Consider the following 19,911-nt stretch of genomic DNA (forward strand, 5'->3'; position numbering starts at 1 on the left):
GGCGCTCCCATCGCCTTCTCATCCCTCCCATGGCCACTTGAAATTGCCTTAGGATAATCCCGGCACAGTGCTTGTTGGGAGGAGAGATTGTTCTGCTTGTCAAGCTGTGATGTTTGCATAGATGAGACATTTGCAATAGTGTCATGTTAAATTCCAGCCTAGGTGCGTACCAGTCTTTGACACTGATTATGGGGGTTGGGGAACTGCCAGGAGAATCCTACCAGCAAGGGGTGGGGGGGCGAAGAAAGAGCTTATTGTTGGAAGTGATATTGTAGCACAGCCCCACAACATTTTTTTTTAACACAACAGGCTTCGAATTTGTTCATGCTGCACATAATTATTTATTGATAAAATTACGTTGGAACTTGGAAAACAAAAAGAAACGACTCCTACAATTACGTGATTTATATAATAAAAAGCGACTACTTTGTAATATGATCATGGGGCATCCAGAAAGTATAAAACAATGCAGCTACATAAGAACATCAATCATTCACAAAATATAATTATCAACGAGTCTCTTACATATATATCTTAGTTGGTATACAAACTCAATGAGAGGTGTGAGCTTGCTTTTGCCAGGAAATCTCATTTATATTGGGTCTAGTTTGCGGCAAACAAACTCTTATTTCATCAATGCAAATAAGTTTCTCTTTTCCGATCTTTCATATTTGTCAAAGTTGAAAATGCCTGTTCACAATATTATGTCATGGAGAACTGTAGAAGAATAGCCAATGTTATTCTCCAGCACTGTTTGAACGGTGATTCTGGATCACAGCTAGCATTGTCCTCGATATCACTTGATGCTCTCATTTTGAAAATAAATTTATCCATATTCTACACATAGATAGATGGGCACTATACTACACTCAAATGATTAAATGTTTCTTTGGGTGTCCTTGAATCTTCCCACATTTGCAGTCTTCTCCTGCCACACCCTTTGAAAACTACTGCCATAGGTCATGTTGTCTGAGGCTGATTGGACCTGGAGGCCAACAGCTTATGGAGGGCAGCACATTGACTACTTCAGTTCCAGCTAATGTAACATTGCTTCGTCACAGAGGGCCATCCCTGTACTATCCATGCTTTCTTCCTATGCCATTGAAATATTGCATGACCAGCATGCAACTGTTATCAAAAAACAGGAACAAAGGAAGCTGCCTTATACCATTGGTCTATCTAGCTCAATATTGTCTACACTGACTGGCAACAGCTCTCCAGGGTTCCAGGCAGAGGAAATCCCCAGCCCTGCTAGCGACTGAACCTGCATTTGCAAAACAGATGCTGTCCCACTGAGCCACCATGCCTTCTGAAGTGCCAAGTATGCTCTGGCACGAATATTGTCTTGTTATGGAAATTGTGGCATGAGCTGGAATCTATTTCATCAGGTGCATGAGAGGGGAAAGAAAACTTGGTGATCCAAAGGCAAAAAATTGCAAGAAATAGCTGTAGGTGTTTCCATTGCTATGCAGAGCATAAACTCAGCAGCCTCGTGTTTGAACTTTACTGGAGGAGTTGTTGAATTGTGGTATTTTCACGGAGATTGAAATGTACTTCCACTGACTTCTGAATTGTTACCATATCCAGATTACTTTGTGAGCTACACCAAGTGGGTTCTGGCCCATGAATGCTTATTCCTTCGCCCCTTAAAGTGCCATACAATGCTGCTGTTCCAGCTTGCATAGGTATGCCTGGTAAGGCTTGCTATGGTTACCATAGAAATGGCAATTTCATTGCAACGATCCATTAGCACATCATAATTTTCCAGTCCTGCCATAGGAAATGCAATAGATGATAGTATCAGTAGAACATCTATGATAACCCATACTTTGTCCCTGTCTTAATTTTCAGGTTGATTATCCAAGTGTCGTTAATGGGAATCGCAGTGAAATTGCAGATAATTCTGATGGTAAGTTACGTATCCGAAAGCCAAAATTAGGCTCCATAAATTCAGCGTGAACTATTGCCACAGCAAGTAATGCTGAAATGAGACTTCCTCTGATGCTTTGAAAAGCTGTGGTTTTCCAACCTTGGGTCTTGCGATGCAAACAACAATGCTGTCTGAACAACGTTCAGTGCTATTGAAGCAGCCTGTTTTAAATTGTGGCGAGATGGACTCACTTCAACAGAATGTTAACGCCACTCCATTGTTCCGACAGAGTTGGATGAACTAGCGAAAGAATCTGAACAGTCTAATGTGGAAGAAGGGAGAGGCGCAAAATTCTCCATCTGGGTGTCGTTCTGTGAAATTTATAATGAGTGCATTTACGACCTGCTGCTCCCAATGTCCAATGATAGAAGAAGGAAGGTGTTGCGTCTGTCACAAGATGTAAAAGGCTGTTCATATGTTAAAGGTAACAAATATCTTAAATCTTTGGTAACCAGTTTCAGTAGCCTTAAAGTGTCCTGCTTATTCAGTGCCTAGGCTGTGTGCAAACTAGCTCCTAATTCAGTGTAATGTTCCTAACTCTTATTTCCTTTAATTTCTTGCTTTAATGGTGAATAATGAACCATTTCTATTTCCTGAAGATCTACAATGGATCCAGGTTTCAAATTTCAAAGAAGCTTTTAAGCTCATGCAACTAGGCCTGAAACACCAGAGTTTTGCTTCCACAAAACTGAATGCCAATTCCAGTAGAAGGTAAGAGGCCGATAGTAAAATCAGGATATGTTCAATGTGTAGTAGCATAATGGTTCACTTTCAGCTTTTACTTGCAAGTTCATGCAACACAGACTTGTTAAAGTAATGCCCAGTACCTAAGGATCCCTACACCGTTCTTGCTCAGATGTGTTTCTTGAAATAATCACTCACATGCTTTTATCTTGTGCTGAACTTTGGGACTTTTAATTATGTGAAGTTTTCTGTGACTTAAAAAATAGTAATGGGTAGGTGATTTCTTGGAGATCCAGTGTGATTTTTAATGTTAAGTACAGTAAGCACACAACACAGGGCTTGCGTTCCAGACGATAAAGCGTAAAGCCAAAATCGCATATGGTCAACACACATTGGGTGCAACGGTGGGTGGGATTGCCAACATATTTTTTCCCCAGACACCCACCCCCTTAAAACAATAATTGGCCAAGTGCATAAAGCTGAATGTGTACAAGTTAAATGTGTGTAAATTGCAGACTTACTGTACTCCATTGGTGAATAGGGCAGTGAAGAGGCCTGCAATATTCTAAAATCCTTATCTGGGATGTTAAAAGAAGTTAATATGCATGGTTACGTATCTTCCAAATAATATAAATATATCTTAAAATCTGTCACTATATACTAGAATGGATGAAGTGCCTCGAGGTTAGGAGCTATTAAGATTTTCAAAATGGCAGAAGGCTGCAATGTGTTCACTGATGTTTAAAGATAGCATTGCTGGCAGCAACATCTGTGTGTTTTTGATCTTTCAGCCACAGTATATTCACAGTGAAAATGCTAAAAATTGATCCTGAAACAACTCATGTGATGCAAGTCAATGAGTAAGTTTTGTATTTCATGTGTTCTCACTGATTAAAATTGTAAGACCGAACAACCTAAATTTCCCACTCCTTTTCTTTATCTCCAGATTATTCCTCTGCGACCTCGCTGGCTCAGAGCGCTGTACACGAACCCACAACGAAGGAGAGAGGTTGAAAGAGAGTGGGAATATTAACACTTCCTTGCTTATTCTAGGCAAATGCATCAGTGCCCTAAAGATGAGCCAGCAATCAAAGTAGGTTCTGGGAAAGCGGTTCACTTCATGTTGAGGGGTGGGGGTGGGGGCTTCTACCAGCCCTCTGCAAAGAGAAGGAAAACACCTGGTGAATGAGAGAAGTATGCATATTCGTCATGCGGATCTCTGCTACCTTTCTTGTAACTTAGGTGTTTAAGAGAGACCAAGACTGCTTAACAGCCTGTTCCTTAACCCTCCCTCCCCCCACCTGACATGATCCCTACAGGATGTGAATCCTAACAAGTGGGAAATGGTGTAAGAAGGGGACAGAAGGCTATAAAGAGCCAGAAATCGCCTTTTCTTTCCAAGCATCACCTTTAAGCCTTTAACCAGTCCTTCCATTTTTTAATCCTTTTGCTAGTCAGGTGAAGCATGATACTTGACCAGTTCTTAATTGGCAGTGCAGTTTCCAAGCAAAAATAATAGATTATTATTATTATTATTATTATTATTATTATTATTAAACTGAACTAAAACATGCAAGTGACAGGGCCACAATGCGATTATAATATATTTAAAAAGCTTTCCCCTGCCCAAGTTACCCAACTTTGCTTGATCAAAGAAGCAAGCCAAAAACCTCCCTGATTGTACAACACTTACTTTAAAAATGGATGCCCAATCCAAGCTTGTTGCATGTCCACCACTTGTTTCCCAGGGAGCACCTGCAGTGTTTTGAAAGGACAGCTGCTGTTCATAAGCGTGAGAGGTACCCAGTGAGATGCTGAATCTGTGTGTGACTGCCCCATGTAGTGAACCACTGCAGGTAGCAGCCTTCTCTGCAAAGAACCCACTCTTCTGCTTTGGAAGGAGTATTCAATGGCTTTCTGTTCTGGCAGAGCCTTCCTTGAACAACCTACTCTGCCTGAGCTCTGACGTACTCACAGATTGTTGGTTTTTGTTTGGTCCTGGCCTACGCTTTGGTCTTGTTATTTGGTCCTAACTACTGACTTTCTCCTATGGCTTCCAGTTTGGGGCTTCCTTCAGGCTGTTGGCTACAACCCATCCTCAATGACAACAATCCTTTACCCCATTGCCTTTCGGATCTGTGTTGAAACTTTTTAAAAACAAACAAACTGGGACGCATGTGGTGAAGAAGCAACAGGCCTGAATGGACCTAAAGCCTTTCAGTCTATGGTGCCTGTTTAAAATGAAGCTTGGCCCCATATCCTAGAAAATCCGCTTGAAAACACTCTTCGAAAAAGTGAGCTGCAGCTGTCTTGTTGGTTTTATTTTTAGGCTGCAGCAGCACATCCCATTTCGGGAAAGTAAGCTGACTCACTTCTTTCAAGGCTTCTTCAGTGGTAAGGGGAAGGTGTGCATGATAGTGAACGTCAGCCAGAGCCCCTCTGCGTATGATGAAACCCTCAACGTGCTCAGGTTTTCAGCGATTGCTCAGAAAGTAAGTGTTCACATTTGTATGAAACTGGAAATAAATGATTGGAGCCACCATGCAGTTAGAGACATGCAAAAGGCAATTGTCAGCTAGCTAGCTTCTGCCCTTAGAGCTCTTTTGAAGGGCACGTGAATGTTTCAGAAGTCAGAGCTTGGTAGGACATACTTGCAAACAAGGAAGTACAGGATTGTAGTCCTAGTATTGGAATATTAATGGTCCATTCAAACAGGATTGTTACCTATCCTAGCTGAAATTCTTAACTGCTTTTGGGCCATCTTATACTTTACATTATGACCCCTGAGAAAAGTGTGTGTGTGTGTGTAGGAATTTAAATGCCACACATTTGCTTTCTTACCAATACCTGAAAGAGGATGGAAAATGTGGTTAATTATGGGACTAATCTACACGAGTGACGAGGGGGGGGGGCGAAGAGGAAAAACAAATCACCGGTTTTCAAGAACTGATACACGAAGAAGTATCCTTGGCAGCAGCTGCTTATACAAATTAACTTGTGTTTCCTATTCTGTAAGCAGGTCATTAAGTGGTATCTTAAATCAAGTACACATCTTCTCTAAAATGTGAAGGCCTTACACAGATATTACCAACCTAGGAAACTTCAAATGTAAACAACCAAATGTCCCCCCCTTCCAAATCACTGTAACGCCTATTCTGAAGTGTCAACTCGCCTTCCTTATAATCTCAATTACTGCAAATAACTCTTGTGATATTCATATAAAACAAATCCTTCTGCATCCACAACCTGTGTGCTTTCTGCAAAGTTGATAAATTGTATCCATGTCTGGTGATTGTGTTGACTCCCCAAGCTTTTAGTTGATAGGCAAAAGCTCACCTAAGGTGCCACATATATGGATGATGCTAAACAACAGAGTTAATGATTTGCCAATCTGTAGCGGAGGATGGGAGGGAAATGCAGCCCACCTAGCCTCTGCATCTGGCCCTCAGGCTTCTCCCCAGGCCACGTGCTTCACCAGCCCTGCTCTGCCTTATCCTCCAGTGCCTTTCACCTTGACTGTGTTATTGGAACTGTGATCATGTCCCTTTCCTGCCTGGATGGAGAAGGTTGCCTGGTTATAAAATGCAGTGCTCCCATCTTACTGTAAAATGAGACCTAGCACCTTGACATTAATGACCTAGAGGGGCAGTGGGCTCTGTCTTGTTGGGGGTTTTCAGAACGAGGCCAGACAGCCGTTACTTGGGGTGTTCATTCAGTGTGTTGAGCTAGCTGGATGGCCTGCAAGGAGGTTTTTGGCTACCTAGATGGCATGCAAGACCCCCTCCACCACCTCTGTTTCTGTGTCATAATAAAGAAGCTATATGGCATGGGTTTGTGCTGGAAGAAAGCATGGATTCTGGAAATCCTTAAAACAAGCAGGGGTTTGTTTTGGCAGGAAGCTTTAATAGCTAAAACCACTGTCACAAACTGGCTTTCATATGTTTTTTCCTTCCTTCCTAAATAGGTAATAGTCTTAGATTCCAACGATTCTCCCCCAGAAGAGTCACTTGAGCAGATGGCTGTCAAAGCTGAATCTGAAATGAACACTGAAGAAGATGTGCGTTTACCCGTTAAAAGAGCAACTGTACTCTGGGAGAGGACTTTGGAGGATGTGATGGAAGATGAAGAGGAGGGGGAGGGGGAAGAGCTAGAAGAAGATGGCAGTGGGATGTATGATGTAAACTCTGTGGCAGAAACCAGACTTGACAAAGAGGCTGAGCCTGAAGAAATGGGAGATGTGGGAGATGAAGACAGTGACGTTGTCATTGGAAAAGAAAAGTACCAGGTATGCCCTTGTGACAGGAATAACTATGTGGATCTGTTGCAGCAAAAAGGAGGAATGTTTGAAAATAAGAGCCACTGAGTTAATTTGGGGCATTTACACTCCGCTTCTCTAAGGTGTTTCATACTCCAGTCTGCTTACATTTTTTAAAATGAACGTAGCAGCCAGTTTGAAATCAATAAAGATGCACCGTCAAATGATCTGATGTCACGATAATACCTTTTTTGCCTGCTTGGTTTGAAATCCAGGTGCGTGGGTGAAGGCAGGCACAACTTGCAAAGTTTCGGTAGTCAGCTGACAAGCAGGTCCTGCAAAGTGCTTTGTAAGGGGCTTTGCAGGATGGCTATTATGAAGCCCTATGCAAAGGGCTGTGCAGGCATGATAGGTGGGACCTGCAGATGCCCTTTGGACTGAGCCAGGCCTGTCCCACGCTTAAGGTTCTATATGAGATTGGGTGTAGGGCAGGGCGCAATGGCTTGACTGATACAGTCTCGAGAGCCAAATGAGGTGGTTCTCCACCATTGCCACAGGTTAAGGCTTGGGATTCAGTGTCCTCTCAAACTTGGTAATTCAGTTCCAGGGCTTCCTGCCTTTCTATAAACCATTTTAGGTTTTCCAAGTCTCCCTAGTGATTCACTAGAATGCATTTTTACGTCTGCCTTTCTTGTGACTCACAACGTGAGAAGCCACAGGCTTTGGGGCTCCCTGTAAACAAAATGACATGATGCGCCACGACAATGAATCCCTAAACATGCCTTCCACGTGCTGACTCTGCTCCCGGTGCTCCTGTTTAGAGGCTGCTTGCTATAATAGAAGATCTGAAAAACAAGCTGATTGCCGAAAAGAAGGACAAGCTGCTCATGGAGCTGAAGATCCGTGAAGAGGTCATCCAGGAATGCGCTCAGTATTTTGGAGAAAGGGAGAGCCATTTCAAGTAAGTTTGCTGATCTTGTATTTCTGGAGGGCTTGCCAGCATTGCTTTAATGTTCGGGGTTGGCATGCATCCACATACAGCCCAATCCAGCAGCCAGCTGGCTAGGAACTGTGCGCTGAAACCCAAGGGAACAAGGCACGCTTAATGTGTGTGGCTTCTTTTTCTGCAAACATGTCAGCTTTCAAGTTGCCTGGTTGGAAACACCCCCTTGTGCATCTTGCTCCACTGTGGTGGAATACAGAGCTCATAAATCTTAAGGCCCTCTTGGGCAGCAGACTTGGGTTCTTCTGGCCCTTCCATTCCCTTGAGGGCACACAAAAGGTAATAGCTGCACTGAGGTATCTTCTTGTTGTTACTCTTATTCAGAGTGTAGGATTCGCCATAAGCCACATTCCTCTCCCTGCTTTCCATTCCCAGATGTGTTTTGGCTACAGATATTTTAAAGCAGCTCCCATTTACAAGTACAGGCATTTTCTTTATGCCCTCTACCATTCTATTGTCTTAAAACCTGCACCAGCAGTTGGTGCTTCCCAGGAGCCCAGGGGCTTACCATCATTGCTCTTCCTGACATTTTGCTTTTTGCTGCTGCTGTCATCCTCTGGAGCAGGATGGAGCAGGTTCTCTTTGGGAGAACCATTTGACATGTATTTCATTTCCGTCACTGGTTAAACTTAGGACAATTGTTGGCCGTACGCAAGAAATCATGGAGGACAACTGCGAGGAGCGCATGCAGATTTACAAGGGCTTGGTGAAGGAATGCATCCCACTGCCAAGTAGAGAAGAAGCTGATGAGACTCAAAAGGTACAGCCTGATAAGACTGGGAATGTCAGTAATCTTATATTCCACCTTGAACCTCTTAAGAGATGTATTTCTGAAGTTTAGCTCTCAAACTCACTGGGATCCTAATGTAAAAATGGCACCCAAACCAATGTGGTTGTAGAGGTCTTGCTGTGCCAACAAGGTCAGACTGTATAGTTCTGCTTCCTGAAAGACACTTGAGATGCTCACAGTTTGAGACTTCAGGGTTCTTTCCAAAGGTAAAGCCCCCTTTCTACCTGAAATATAGACATTTCAACAGATAGGTTAGCTAAGTCTAACCGCTGGGTCCCCTGATTTTGAATGCATTGAGGAAGAACAAGAAAGTGCAGCCGTACAGAAGGACACATCTCAATTGTAGAACTTCTGCTTTGAATGCTGAAGTTCCCCGGTTCAATTCTCAGCATCTCCATGTAAGTGCAGGAAGAGAACCCTGACTGAAATCCTAGAGAGCAACTTGGCCAAGTTTCACCTGCACAAACTCTACTTTATGTGGCTGAAGGCCAGCTGGTTGAAATCACACAGACCCAGCGGAGAACTTAAATGCTCTTTTTGCACAGGGTTTCCTTGGCAGGGAAAGAGCTTTTGAGCTCTCAGACCTGCTTACCCCGGGCTTTGGAGAACTTGGACCAGCCTTGCAAGATTCACAAGAGCCTCCCAGAACCTAGCAAGTAATGGAGAGCATAGAAACTCTCTGCACTGCTTGGGATGGTAAAACCTATTTAGCACACCATCTCTGGAAGGTGAGATAGCTCACGCAGGGGCAGTTTCAAGGGGTTGGTTTGAGTATATGCGTTGTTACATATACCCGCCATCCCCTGAACAAAGCCCTTGTGTACGATGCAAGTTTCCTGTACTGAGCTAGATGGTGCACTGACTCTTGAAGATGCCATATACAATGCTGCTTTAACTTGAGTGTCAGCCCTCATCATGCCAAATTAGCTGGGGTATATGAGCAACGTTGGCTGGTCTACCAGATTTCATGAAGGACCCTCCATTCTTGGCTCTCTCCATCTCCCTCCAGAGGACTTTTCCAGTGGTCCTCTGGTGTGATATTGCCTCCTGGTGGCCAGTGAAGCTCCTCTATGAGCAATGAATGAATTACTCTTTATTTGTGCAGCCATCGGCCATAGCAACAAAAGAACAATGTGATATACAAAGAACAGAAATAAAAAGACAATTATATAAAACACACTTTAGGGTCCTGAATCAACAGCCAAATAGTGGCCCTTATTCTGATTGCCCCAGGTAAAAACCTTGCAACCTTTGTTGTCATCTGCTCATCTTGATCTGCCAAGAGAAAAGAGACTGTGGCAGTGGTTGGGCGACCCGGAATGGACAATAAAAGAGGGGTGATAAGCCTGTATGAGCAAATTTTCATTGTTCCGTTTTATTTTTGTGTGTTTCTTTCAATAAGGGAGCGGAAGCTAGAGAATCTGGAAATCCAGCTCATTTTTCCTGCATGGTCGAGTCACTGCAAGAAAATGTCACTGATATTAAGCAGCAGGCCCAAAGAGCGTATGGGATGCTTAGTGCCTTAGAAGCGCCCCAAACAACCATTGAGCGTCTTGAAAAGCAGTTGGCAGAGGTCACAGCTGCGTTATCTCAAACCCGGGAGGAGCTCTTGGCCAGGAAAGAAGGTAGGTATGATGGAGAAACTTTATAAAAGTATTGACTAGGATTTAAGAAACAAACAGCCAGTTCCATGCACCCAACAGGACTGGCCTTGTGTTTCTTGGCTAGCAGTCTCTGAGGGCTTTGTGGGGGCTTTTGGCGCCCTCCAGAACTATGGCTTATTTTAGGGGTACGGCTTATATTTTGCAAATGTGAAAAAATCCTGCTATGGCTTATTTTATGACTACGTCTTAAAATAGGGGAAACACGGTACTTTAAAGTATCAGACTTTGAAGTATCAAATACAGAATGTGGTTAGGACGTCTAATGCATTTCCAAGCAAATTTGAGCATTTCTTTCCACGACATGTATTTAATGTTAACTTTTAATCACTCTATTACAGAGGTGACAAAACAGGAGAATAAACTGAGTGAATCTGCTAAAGTGGTTCAAGATGCTACTCAGGTAAAGTGTGTTTAGATTTCTTTAATATCTGCCTTTGCAATAGGAGTCGCCAACTTTTCTGGACATTCTGGTTTTGAGTTTTGGGTACCAGTCACAAAATGGCTGTCAGGGGGCTTAGCATAGCACAAAAGGACTGTTATGAGGGGAGGCATGGCATAACACAAAACTAGTTATAGTATAGTTATTGCTGATCCCCACCCTGCCCCGCCTGCCATGAGAACCTCATGCTTGCCATGGAAAGTCAACTATGTCTGCTGGTCCTCATTGTAGAAATTGTTGTTGTTGTTGTTGTTGTTGTTGTTGCCAGAAGGGAGGAGCTCTAAACCCATAGCTTATGAAGCTGTGAAAAATCACCTGGACCTGGCCTACAATTTGCCTCACTGCATGTTGAGTTTCCAAATGGCCACATATTGCAGTGCATTGTCACGTCTAATCCTTAACTTATTTACCTTCTCCTTAAGAAAATGGCTCTTCAGAACAAGCGCATACAAGAGCTAGGTGAAATTGTGGAGGAAAAGGATGATGAAATAGCAAGGCTGAAAGTCCTGATAAATCAGCTGGAGGCGATCATAAAAGAGTCTGTGAGTGTTTAATTTTCCACTTGTTAATCTCAAAAGTAGCAGTTGCATGTTGACATAGTGGTGCCAAATTAAAATGCTGTCCCAGAGCAAAACTGGGCTCCAGAAGCCACATGCTTAGTACGGTTCCCCCAAGGGGGACTTTAAAGAGCTTTATTTTTTGAACAGCAAGCCTTCAAGTCTCCTCACAAAAACACTCTTAAAGTGGAAACTTTCAGAAAAGGTGTTTTGTGATAAGACACGATTTCCTGCTGTTCAAAGAAAGTTAAACACACACGCTGCATGCTTAAGCCTTTGGGTGTGTCTCAAATAGCTCTATGGCTCCTGGATTCCCGACTTAAAACTTGTTACTTGTATTTTATGTTACCATTAAAGCATAATAGGATTTGCCTTGCTGCCTTTGGACAGAGCAAATGCATTTTTGTTCCCAGGGCCTGGTCTGAAAGCACATGATGTAGCAGCAGCATTTTAGAAGCTAGGCAGGTCAGGTTCTTGGGAACACCATGTATAATGTCTTGAAAAGAAAGCTTGGCTATAAATGCAGTCAAATTTTCCTTAGAAAAGCACCAACTTTGGATTTCAAGAGGGGCAGAGGATGATCTGATTAAAATTCATGAGGTACCTTAAGGCAGATTTTAAAATGGCAGCAATGTGCAAGGAAGACTGGTCAGACTTTGGAGGGCGGAATGGGGAAGATGGTAGTAAGAGTGAACGGCAGAGGGAGGAAAGGGGGGGGAATGTATTTTTCTTTTTCGCAAGGGGCTTCAATGTGTGTCAATCACAGCAGTTTTCATCAAAATAGAAGAAATTCCAAATTCTCAAGTGGAATCATGTCTTCTATTTAATGTAATCTTCCACAAAGTGAGGCCTTCCCAGTTTCTTAGGGCTCCCAACTCCCATCAACCTGCATTTATGGCCAATGACCAAATCTGATGGGAGTTGTCATTCAGCAACATCTGGAAGGCCAAAGGTTCCCCACCTCCTCTCTTAAGGCAATGTGAGAGCTGCTGAGGGAGTGGAAGACAACAGTGGTCTCTAGCCACTGACTCATTGGTTATTCAAGCACCAGATGGGAGTTCTAGTCCATAAATTGAAATGGCTATACAGTGGTACCTCGGTTTTCAAACGTAATCCATTCCAGAAGCCCGTTCAACTTCTGAAAAGTTCAAAAACTGAAATTCAGTAGCCAACAGCTAGGATTCAGGGTCTTGCACTCTGCGGAAGCCGTCTTTCCTGTTTGATTTCTGAGGCGCATTCAAAAAACCGAAGCAGTTACTTCTGGGTTTTCGGTGTTCAAAAACCGAAATGTTTGACTTCCGAGACGTTCGAAAACTGAGTTACCACTCTACTAAATTTCCATCCCTTTTTATATTAATGCAGGAGAGCACAATAGCCAGTATTAAACGACAAATGGCGCAGGAAAACGCTACCAGAGAAAGCTGCTCCTGTTCTGGTCAGCCTGTGGGGAACTGTGTGGGTGGCAGAAGAAAACGATGCTTAGAAGATGCAGAGGAGGTGGAAGGTCCACCTGCGAAGCAAGGTATCATTTCCTGTTCTGCAGATGCAGAGGCTCGTGAGGTCAAAAGCTAACTTCTTGTTAGCAACCCAGCATAAAGGAAGGGTTGCGAAGAAAGCCGACAGTCAAATCAAACCAGGACATGCATCTTGCCTGAACTCTGTTGCTTATTGTTTTATTTTATACAAGTCTGAAATAAAAGTGTCTTAATTGCAAACTTCCTTTTGCATGTTGTGTCTATTCCTCATAGAGTAGGTGTAAGCTATCCTTCTGCTGCATGAGCTATCCTCTGTTTAGTGAATCTGCTTGTTCAGTTCCTGTGTGCATGTAACTTGATTTTTCTATGTGTTCTAGTCAAAAGAATTGTCCCAAATATTTTCTGTGTAGGTCCAGCATGATGTTCCCTAACAAAGCTTAAGTATCAGGTGTCTTCTGCAGGTTCCCACCTCTCTTCCATGTTGTTCCGTCCTTTTCAGCTTTTGCATGGTGCACAGCAGTGTTATAGCCACACTGAGGTTAAACAGGCCATGGTTAGCGTTATTTGCCAGGTATTTGAGTCAGCCAAAAAACATTGCTAGAGAACCAACTGAACAAACAAAATCGCTTTGCGCAACGTGCAACACATCCTACCAATATGAAGGGGACCCCCCACAATGATCTGTTGATGTTTGTGTTTAATTTTCTTTTTACTTTTAACTTCTTTCTAACTTTTTATGACTTTATTGTCTCTCCTTACATTTTCACATTGTTGTAAACCGCCATGATATATTTTAATGACATAACATATAAATGTTTTTTATAAATAAATTGAGAAACATCTTGTACTTGGTCCCAGTGCCTAGAGCTGAAGAAATCACATTCTGGGCCTTCGGTAGGAAAATTATTCAGATGATTCTTTGCCTTTTTAAAGCACGAAAGTGGTTCTTGTAATGTGAACATGGTATTTACTGGTAAAACATCTCAAAGCAGGATTACTCAGTATGGCAAGACCAGAAACAAAGCTAGCCAATAAATAACTGTAACTTAAAGGATAGTATTTAACTCCGTTTACAGTAACACTGTTAAAGTAAGCTTCCTAGGTCCTTGCCCAATGATGATGCTCATATATTTTTAGGTGTTGTAGTTGCCTGAACCGAACTTTAGAATGGAGCAGAAATTAAAGAAATGATCTCCAGCTGTGTGAAAGCACATGGATTTCTTGAGTGAACTTGTACTATCCAACAATCTTTTTATTAGCCGCAGATCTTCTGGAAAATATTTGCTTGGTATTGGCTTACTGTTGGATAGAAGTAACTATCTTTTTTAAAAATTTTGTAGGGTCAGTTATCAACCAGTCTAAAGATGCCACAGAGACAAAGAACACCAAAGAAATGCAAGAAATGAAGGAAAAGGGAGCAATGATGGCATTGCAAGAAATCAATCAAAAATTAGAAATGCAGTTGGCTATGCTCGGGAAGGAGATGGAAAAACAGAAAAACGAGAATGAGGGCTTTTCTAGAAAGATAGCCAGCTTGTGTCAGGAACAGTTTTCTTCTGAAGAAAGGGCTTCTATCTTAAGCAGGCAAATCCAGCAGCAGCAGGCTAATTGTGAGAAGATAATGGCTGAAAAAGTTCTGCTGAAAGATGAAACTAAGGGTCAAGAAGAGAAAATTCAGGCTCTCCTTCGAGAATTAGAGGCTGCCAGCCAAAATATTGCACAGAAAAAATCCAAGGTAAAAGAAGTTGAGGTAAAAATAAGCGAGTTAAGCAAGCTAGACCCACAGTGCCTCACTGTGGATGTTGACTTGGCAAATCAAACAGAGAAGGCAGAGATTCCCAAAGAAGAGCCTGAGGAGACTCTGGCAACTGCTGTTCGAAAGAGCTCCTTTCATTGCAGCATTGAAATTATCTGGGAAATAAGCAAGCAGATCATTCACGCTTCTTCTCAAAAGAGCGCCCGTATTGAAGACCTCTTCCAACAAGTTGACCAGTTGCAGAGGCGGGCCTCAGATGCTGAGGATCAGGCATCTCGGCTAAAGTTAGAGCTGAGCGAAATGACCAACCAAAGGGATGTATCCTTGCAGGAAAAGGAATGCCTCCTGAGTCAGTTAAGGGACCTGCAACAGGAAAACCTGTGTTATGCTGAAAAATGCAGGGAAGAGCAAAACAGAGCCCTGGGCTATTTAGAGACAGTTAAAAAAACTGATGGCCTGTTGGAAGAGTGTAGGGCGAAAGAGGCTGGAATAGCATCTCTGGAGCAGGCACTGAAAGAAAAAGAATCTGCAGTTTTAGCCATGGAAAGAGAGGTGAAAGACATGCAGGAGAAACTCAACGTTTCAGAATCCGTATTGCACAGGTTAAGTGACCAGGAATCTCAACTGAAGGCAGAAGTTCTAGAGTTGAGGAATAATTTGAGAACCGTTGAAAAGGATAATGAAGAATCGAAGCAAGCAATGGAACGGTAAGAAACTATTTTATCTTCCTAAAATGCAGGCATGAGCATAAAAGGATGTCAGTTCTTGTATTGCTCTGTTTACAGTTCTTTTTCCCAGGTGTGGTTTACATTGTGGTGGTCTCTATCCCGACATTGCCCGGGGTCAGGTCCCCATTCCACCCTTTTAGCTTCAGTAGTTGAATTGCATTATGTAACAGAGTTATTGATTGGCCCTTATGGTTTTATTGCAAATGGGTGTTGTGTGCCGTCTGTGAAGAGACAGCAGTGAGAAAAATACAATGAAAACATATGTGTCTTCAGACTGTTCTGAGCCGTTTTTTAAAGTTATGAGCTTTACCTTTGCAAGCTGTTCTAAAATAGTGTAGATTAAATTGAGGAGTGTGTAATAAAGGCATGACGAAGGCTTCAGACATGTGCCGTTTCTCTGGGAGTAAGCCCCACTAATCAAGAATGGGATTGCTTCTGAATAAGCAAGGTTGGGATTAGGCGGAACATTTTTTAAAAAGGCTTTGAAAATAGGTTCATTGGATTTGAACACTGTTGGGTAACTGATGTCCCTGATGGGTAAGGGGCACATGGCACAGGCAGTTAGTGACTTGTGGCGGCACCTCCACCACCCTGGGGAATTGTGGTTGTCCTATTGGCCTGCCAGGTCAGCTCAGGAAGACCTCCCTCATTCATGATCTGATTATGGTTGAGGAGGATGATCCTGGTCTATATCACTGTGAGCAGGGCAGAATTGGTCTCACTCTGTTGTGCCCACCTGAGTACTCAGGGCAGCATCAGGGCAGATTTGAGAGTCAGCAAGGGGGAGTTGCTGTGGTCTATAGAAATCCCCCCTCCTTTCTGTCCAGTGGGTGGGTGGGTTCAGAGTGTGTGTTTCTGGCGTTGGGCAATTGGGACAGATTAGGGATTCTGCTGGTTTACTGCCCGCCTCGTTGCCCAGCAGTCTCCCTGCCTGAGCTGGCTTCAGAGGCCATGTTAAGGACTCCCAGACTTCTTGTTTTGGGGGATTTCAACACCCATGCCAAGGCGACTGACTCTGGGATGGCTTGGGATTTCATGACTGCCATAATGAATGTGGGGTAAACATGCTGCTAGCCCAATGCATATGGGAAGCCACACTCTGGCCCTTGTTTTCTCAACTGGGCAGGAACCCCCATCGTTCTACCTGGACACTGAGGTCCAGCACCGAGGGCTTCTGGCGGTTCCCTCACTGCAAGAAGCGAAGCTACAGGGAACCAGGCAGAGGGCCTTCTTGGTGGTGGCGCCCACCCTGTAGAACGCCCTCCCATCAGATGTCAAAGAAATTAACAGCTATCTGATGTTTAGAAGACATCTGAAGGCAGCCCTGTTTAGGGAAGTTTTTAATGACTGATGTTTTAATATATTTTTAATCTTTTGTTAGCCGCCCAGAGTGGCTGGGGAAGCCCAGCCAAATGGGCGGGGTATAAATTATTATTATTATTATTATTATTATTATTATTATTATTATTATTATTATTATTTAAAAGTGGGGGATATTGACATCAGATCACTTTCTGTTGAGATATAGGCTTTTAGCACCTTTTCCCTCTCTGTGGAGGCAAGGGACCTATTAGGGTGGTTGCTCTCAGAGGCTGATGGAAACAATGGGTTTTCAGACAGATATGAGGGATTTTCTAGATGATATGACTGGTGCTCCTGTCAAAGGCTTGGCCAACCTTTGGAGCATCCTCCCAGGCAATTGACAGATCATGATGGTTTTACTATTCATTGCCGAAATGTTCTTGCTGATGAAGTTTTGCTTCTGTTTTATTGTGTCTATCTTTATGGGTTATTGTACGCCTTTTATAGTAATGTGTTCATTTTTTCCCAATTTTGTGTTAACGTTATGCTTCTGACTTTATGTTATGCAATTTCATTTTATGTTATTTCATTCTCTTAAAAAATTGTAAGCTGCTTGGAGAGTTGTGTGGCAAGTGACCAATAAATTAAATAATTAATAATAATATTATAATATTTCTACCAGGCTTGCTCAACCTGGTTGGAAAGTGCTAACAATGGTGGCAATAACCGAGGCTTGGCTCATGCAAGCAGATGAATTCCACCGAGGCTTTAGTAGGGAATTTGCTGGGTGAGAAGTGCATATTGAACCAAAGAATCTGCAGTTAATAAAAGCTCCTGGAAACCCCGATTCTCTTCTGCTTCTTGACTTCCTAGAATTAAGCCCCAAGGCTTAAAGAAAGAAATTCTCAAATAATTCCCACCCCCCCACCCCTGCCCTCGCTGCTTTTTCTTTCCAGGTTGAATAAGGAGCTCTCTGAGAGCACAACTTTTTCCTCCTGTCTACAAACAGAAATCCAACAGAAAAATGAAGAATATGCTGACCTGAAAGAGAAACTCGCTGATGCCAAAAAGCAAATCGAGCAAGTTCAGAGACAGGTTTGTAGGAGGAGCAGTCAGGAAAAAGCACTTTCTTTAATTTATATAATTCTTTAATATATATCAATAGATATCATTATTGTACCGCTGGAATTAGACCACTTGCTCTTTATGCAAACTGCTTTGAGCACAGATGTGTGTATATGGAAAATGCAATCTAGAAATGAATTTGACCATGAGGAAGTATGTCCTCCTGACAATCTTTCCCAGTCAGCTGGGGAGTGCAAGAGATTGAGTGCAAGAGGTGGTGGGGTTTGGCGCCATCCAGTGCTGGCTGCTGGTCTGTTAGCTAAGAGAGAATTGGGTGCCCCCACCCCTACTGGACACCATTAATCTTACAGTATGCTTTGCTGGTGCACTTTGTTTCTATGTCCTGCTCCTCGTGCTCCAAGTTGCAACCAAAGCGGGCAACTTTGAACCATGCAGTTGCTTGTGGCTTATATGTGCAGAAAAAATAATACAGCATCAAACACCTACAGAGACCTGAATCTCCTTGCAGGTGGGGGACATGCGTGCTGAAGAGAAACTACTACGGAATAAAGTCAGTGAACTTGAAAAGGCCAAAACCCAGCTATCTGAAGAGCTGGTCATCAAGCAGCGAACTATCCAGGAATTTAAGAAGGTACTTGTTGTTGTTGTTGTTGTTGTTGTTGTAATAATAATAAAAATCATGTCTGCTTTTGTGTAATACTGTGAGAACTCCCTGCATAACAAATACAGAAGTCATACCTCTGGTTGCGAACGTGATCCGTGTGGGAGGCACGTTTGCAACCTGCAGCATTCGTAGCCTGAAGCGCCACGTCTGCGCATGCGCGTAATGTGATTCGGAGCTTCTGTGCATGCGCATGACGTCGTTTTGTGCTTCTGCGCGAGTGCTGAAACTCGGAAGTAACCCGTTCCAGTACTTCCGGGTTTGGCGCAGTCCGCAACCCGAAAATGCGCAACCCGCAGCGTTCATAACCCGAGGTATGACTGTATAGGGATTAAGCATATGACTAGGCTGTCCTCGGCCCTGACTGGTTGTGGCTGATGGGAGTTTTGTCCAGCAGCTTAAGGCTATGTTCTGCTACCCCTGTTGGACACAGAATACCTGCTGTCGGGAATCTCAACTGGGGAGGGTGCTGTCACATGCATGTCCTGCCTTCAGATTTCCCATAGGCACCTGATTGGCCACTTGTGAGAACAGGAAGCTGGATTAGATAGACCTTTGGTCTGACCCAGTAGAATTCTTAGCATTCGTTACCCCTAACTTAAGACATACCTCTATCGCTGTCTGTTCCCTATATTATGGATGGGATAATACAGGTACTTTGCACTGGCCCCGTGAGGATTTCAGAGGTTAATGAAGCATGTTGAACACTTTTTAAAATGCAAAGTGTCAAGAAGCATTTACACAAAACAGATCTCAAATAAGATCAGGAATAGGTCAAGAACCTTTGTGTGCCTATGCCCGTATATGTTGTCTCTATGCTGCACGGGTGCTGGCCTTTTTTCAGTCTTATAATGAATTTTCCACTGTGTGGATGCACCTCTCTCCTGCATCACTATAATCCAGTAGCCTTCAGACCTGGGACCCATCTTTTTAACCCAAACCTGCATTGAGATACCTGTTTAATTTCTCCCCATATATTTGTTTGCTGGTGGTACTGCTGTTTCACCCCATCTTGGATCGGGGATGATCTAGTTGTAATTCCCAACCCACCAGTTGAAGACCGATGCATCAATCTACCTTCCAGGTCTGCTGACTTTGCCATAGGTGAAGCCAGAGTTTCACAGTTGAGCTCAGTTTTAGAGTTAAGCTTATGCTACTGAAAAGTTAGGCTGGATCTTGCCCTTCATCAGCATTAAGTTGGTTCAAAGGAAAACTGTTCAGCAGAGTTTATTTCTTAGATTGTTATTGTGTAACAAGGCTTTAAATTTATGGACAGCTGTTGATATTGATGTAGTTTTCATTTTTGCACATATGCACCGTTTCCCCCTCTGTGTCCAAATTAGGAAGAGCTGAATAAGAAACTTGAGGAAGCTTTGCAGCAGTATCAGAAAGCATGCAAGGGTATGTAATGACCAGAGTTTGTATATTTTATAGAGAAGTGTGCCCTAATTTTGGTTTATGCAAGTTGCTTATTGTGTTCACAGTGTTGAATGTTTTTGTTCTGGACTATTATTTCAGTAGTCAAACCTTGCTATTTTTAAATATTGAGTTTGGCTGCGGCTCTAGACAAGTACAGTGGTA

General features: G+C 43.0%; 1 protein-coding gene across 1 annotated transcript in view; it reads left to right on the top strand.

Annotated features, from left to right (window-relative positions):
* KIF20B (kinesin family member 20B) overlaps positions 1 to 19,911 on the top strand; it is a 37,085-nt gene that overhangs the window by 5,053 nt on the left and 12,121 nt on the right. Inside the window, exons 7-24 of the mRNA XM_033149236.1 lie at positions 1,852 to 1,909; positions 2,160 to 2,354; positions 2,530 to 2,641; positions 3,406 to 3,474; positions 3,561 to 3,707; positions 4,944 to 5,106; positions 6,579 to 6,899; positions 7,691 to 7,830; positions 8,506 to 8,632; positions 8,961 to 8,981; positions 10,065 to 10,287; positions 10,665 to 10,726; positions 11,188 to 11,307; positions 12,685 to 12,844; positions 14,138 to 15,260; positions 17,540 to 17,678; positions 18,178 to 18,300; positions 19,674 to 19,731. Coding sequence (XP_033005127.1) covers positions 1,852 to 1,909; positions 2,160 to 2,354; positions 2,530 to 2,641; positions 3,406 to 3,474; positions 3,561 to 3,707; positions 4,944 to 5,106; positions 6,579 to 6,899; positions 7,691 to 7,830; positions 8,506 to 8,632; positions 8,961 to 8,981; positions 10,065 to 10,287; positions 10,665 to 10,726; positions 11,188 to 11,307; positions 12,685 to 12,844; positions 14,138 to 15,260; positions 17,540 to 17,678; positions 18,178 to 18,300; positions 19,674 to 19,731 — 3,361 coding nt within the window. The remainder of the gene's footprint in view (positions 1 to 1,851; positions 1,910 to 2,159; positions 2,355 to 2,529; positions 2,642 to 3,405; positions 3,475 to 3,560; positions 3,708 to 4,943; positions 5,107 to 6,578; positions 6,900 to 7,690; positions 7,831 to 8,505; positions 8,633 to 8,960; positions 8,982 to 10,064; positions 10,288 to 10,664; positions 10,727 to 11,187; positions 11,308 to 12,684; positions 12,845 to 14,137; positions 15,261 to 17,539; positions 17,679 to 18,177; positions 18,301 to 19,673; positions 19,732 to 19,911) is intronic.

The sequence above is a fragment of the Lacerta agilis genome, chromosome 5 (genome assembly GCF_009819535.1).
Source record: "Lacerta agilis isolate rLacAgi1 chromosome 5, rLacAgi1.pri, whole genome shotgun sequence".
Taxonomy (NCBI): domain Eukaryota; kingdom Metazoa; phylum Chordata; class Lepidosauria; order Squamata; family Lacertidae; genus Lacerta; species Lacerta agilis.